The 3,413-nt window shown below is 60.6% G+C and overlaps 1 protein-coding gene across 1 annotated transcript in view; it reads left to right on the plus strand.

Annotated features, from left to right (window-relative positions):
• Positions 1-3,413, plus strand: part of LOC104412796 (dynamin-2) — a gene marked incomplete at both ends in the record, with an annotated part of 8,307 nt that overhangs the window by 2,527 nt on the left and 2,367 nt on the right. Inside the window, 6 exons of the mRNA XM_010023611.1 lie at positions 28-163; positions 254-321; positions 602-740; positions 1,483-1,569; positions 1,648-1,718; positions 3,069-3,120. Coding sequence (XP_010021913.1) covers positions 28-163; positions 254-321; positions 602-740; positions 1,483-1,569; positions 1,648-1,718; positions 3,069-3,120 — 553 coding nt within the window. The remainder of the gene's footprint in view (positions 1-27; positions 164-253; positions 322-601; positions 741-1,482; positions 1,570-1,647; positions 1,719-3,068; positions 3,121-3,413) is intronic.

Below are 3,413 nucleotides of genomic sequence, written 5' to 3' on the forward strand. Positions count from 1 at the left end.
GCGGGGGGGGGAGCCTCTCTCCCACAGGATGGTCCAGCAGTTTGGTGTGGACTTCGAGAAGCGGATCGAGGGCTCCGGGGACCAGGTGGACACGCTGGAGCTCTCCGGTGGCGCCCGGATCAACCGCATTTTCCATGAGAGGTTCCCCTTTGAGCTGGTGAAGGTAAATCCAGGTGGGAAGCGCCAGCAGGGCCCCGGGGCTGGGCAGGAGCTGCACTGAACCCCTTCCATGTGCCTCTTCCTCCTCGTCCAGATGGAGTTTGATGAGAAGGATTTGAGGCGAGAGATCAGCTACGCCATCAAAAACATTCATGGAGTGAGGCGAGTGTGGGAGCAGCCCTTCCAATGGGGAAGGGGAGAGGAAAGAGAGCTCTGCTCTCCCACCTCCCCAAGACTTGCTTGACCTGCACCCAGTGCCCCAGAGGGGTTCATTCCCATTCCCACCCGGTGCCAACGCCCACCCGGTGCCAACGTGCTGCCTCTCCCATTCCTGCGCGGAGGAGGAGGGGATGAACACCCCGATGCAAAGGGCTGGAGGGGATTGCTCCGGGATGCAGCCCCCAAGCCTGATCCGTGATCTCCCCCACGTGCATTCCCATAGGACAGGGCTCTTCACCCCAGACCTGGCATTCGAGGCCATCGTGAAGAAGCAGGTGGTGAAGCTGAAGGAGCCGTGTCTCAAGTGCGTCGACCTCGTCATCCAGGAGCTGATCAACACCGTGCGGCAGTGCACCAGTAAGGTACTGAGCCAGGCAGAGCTCATCCGAGCCCCTTCCCGCTGCTGGGATGGGGGATTGACCCGTCTCTCTGCCCCGGAGCACCTTCTCCTGGTGCTGGATCCCCCAGGATGTCGCCCCGACATCCACGTCCCACCCTGCAGTGATCCTTGTCCGCGCTCATCGCCCGGGAGCTGCGGGCTCTTGTTCCCATGGTTAATAACCAGCTGCTTGGAATGACTCCAAACCTCATCCTGGCAGCACCAAAACTGAAAACGGGGCAGGAAAAGCGCTTTGGTTACTGGGAATGAGCCGCATCCAGGCGAGGAGGTGGTGGGATCCGTAGGGGTGATGCCCAAGAGCGGGATGGGTTAGATGCCAACGTGGTTCGGGCACGGCAGGAGCGCTCCGCTCGCTCCCGTGGGTCAGGACAGCACTTCCCAATGGGATTCCTTCCACCTCAAGCACGGATGCTCCAGGGATGGGTTGAAACGTGGTGTATGGAGAAGCCGAGTTCACCCTCCAGCTTGTGGCTCATGGTGGGGGACACTGTGTCCACCCGGATGAGCATCGGGAATGCCGGCACATGGAGACACGGCGTGAGCTCAGCCTCGTGGCACAAGGGGTTGCCCAGCTCTTGGCTCAAACCAGCCCTCGTGGTCCCAAAGCACCGTGTCCTCAGCTGCAGCCCCACAAAGACCTTTTCCTCCTGTAGAATTCCCCGTGAGCAGCGGGTTTCCCCTGGATCTTCTCCCTTTCTTTTCAGCTTGGTTCCTACCCCAGGTTACGGGAGGAGACGGAGCGGATCGTCACCACGCACATCCGGGAGCGCGAGGGCAAAACCAAGGACCAGGTGAGCTTAGCACCTCTCCCCCTCATCCCTTCCTCTTCCCGAGGGAAGCCGAGCTCCTAACATCGAACCTCCTTCCAGATCCTGCTGCTCATTGACATCGAGCTCTCCTACATCAACACCAACCACGAGGACTTCATTGGGTTTGCCAAGTGAGTCCTTTCCCAGTGGGATAACTCCTCAGGCTCTTTAGAAGTGAGGTTCCCGGTGCTTGCCAAGGGATTCACCCCCAGGAAAGCTGCTGCAGGAGCCTCCTGCCTCCCACCAAAAGCACAGCAGCACCTTGTGCCCCCCCATCCCTCGGATGTGGGATCCGGGAGCTGCCAGCCCTGCTCGGCCCTGCGCGCTGGGAATTTGGAGGGAAGGTGGAACGACTCCTCCTGTCCCAGTGGAGCACAGACATTCCCATCCCTTGAGCTCCTCCCAGGATCAGGACCAGGAAGCTGGGGCGGGGGACTCCTCTTAGTCTTTCCTTGCTTTGGGCCCTCGGCGCAGCCCCGGCGCGTGCGAAACCGCTCCGGAAGCATCCAGAGCTGCAGCCCTGGTGTTCCCAGAGCTCTCCTGGAGCCTCTCACCCCCTTCAGCAGCCTCCTCCTCCTCCTCTCTCTGAGCTCACATCGTCTCCCTCTTGTTCTCTCTTTCTCCCCCACCTTTTCCTGTCGTGTCTCTTGCTCTCCCCTCCCTCCCCAGTTCCCGCCTCTCTTCCTAATCTCTCCTGTTTTTCCTTTGAACCATCTCCCTCTTTCCTCGGGACTCCTCCGACTCTCTTCCCACTCCCCAGCTGTTACACAGAGCAGCACGTCACCACCGGGTGGGTACCTGCTCCTGCAGCATGGCCCCGCTCGCGCCCGCTCCGGGTCCCCCTTCCCCGAGCCCACAGGGACCTTTGGGAAGAGCCAGGGAGCTTCTCCTCCCAAATTCCCCTTCGGATTTGGGTGGCAAGTGGAGCTCATCCCGGCGGGATGCCGCGGCGCAGGGATGCCTCGAGCCCCGTATCCCGAGGTTGGAGGGAGGAACCGTGAGGAGAGAGCGCTCTCCCGAATTCCCCCCCTCTCCTTTGGAGGTGGGAAAAGGAGCCAGGAAAGGGCCCCCTCTTTGTGCTTGTAACTGCTGCTCCGTGGGGTATCCCGGCATTATTCTAACTGTTCTCCTGGATTTTGTTCCTGCTCCCGACTAACGGTTCCGTCCCGCACCTCGCCCCTTTGATTGCTCAGGAGAGACAGGTAGCTTTCCCTCTGGTGCTCTTTTCCATCTGGGAAGGGAACTGGGAATTGCTGGAGATGAGTCCTTGTGGTGCTGGGCCTTGCGGTGGAAGGGGCTGCGGCAGGAATCCCTTTGGACTCACCACCCCTCCGAGGGGCTCCTGTGGTTGGATTGCACAGAACGGGCTTCCCCTTCAGACTCGGCTCTTCCTTGCGGCATTCCGGGCGGGAAGCGTGGTCGTGGGGGTTCTTGGCTTTGCCTCCCTCCCCTGACCGTGCCCCTGCTCCTCCTCCCCACAGCGCGCAGCAGCGGAACACCCAGGCCAACAAGAAAAGAGCCATCCCCAACCAGGTACGGCCGCGGCTCCCTTGGGAAGCGGGATCCCAGCTCCTCCATAGACCCCTTCCTTGGGGAATAGTGGGGCTGGAGACGGGGGGACGGGGGTGCCCATCCCGCGGCACTCGCTCTGGTGCCGCTGTGTGGCAGGAATGTGGTGAGACATTAACACTGCAACGATCATTAATGGCATGTCCCTGGTTTTCTTTTGCTCTTTTCCTGCTTGTTCCCGACGTTTTTGTGCTCTTCCCTCCATCACTTTGTTTTCCTTCACTCTTCCGTCTCCTTGTCCCACTTTTCTTTCCTTC

The sequence above is a fragment of the Nestor notabilis genome, unplaced genomic scaffold (assembly GCF_000696875.1).
Source record: "Nestor notabilis isolate BGI_N333 unplaced genomic scaffold, ASM69687v1 scaffold14391, whole genome shotgun sequence".
Taxonomy (NCBI): Eukaryota; Metazoa; Chordata; class Aves; order Psittaciformes; family Psittacidae; genus Nestor; species Nestor notabilis.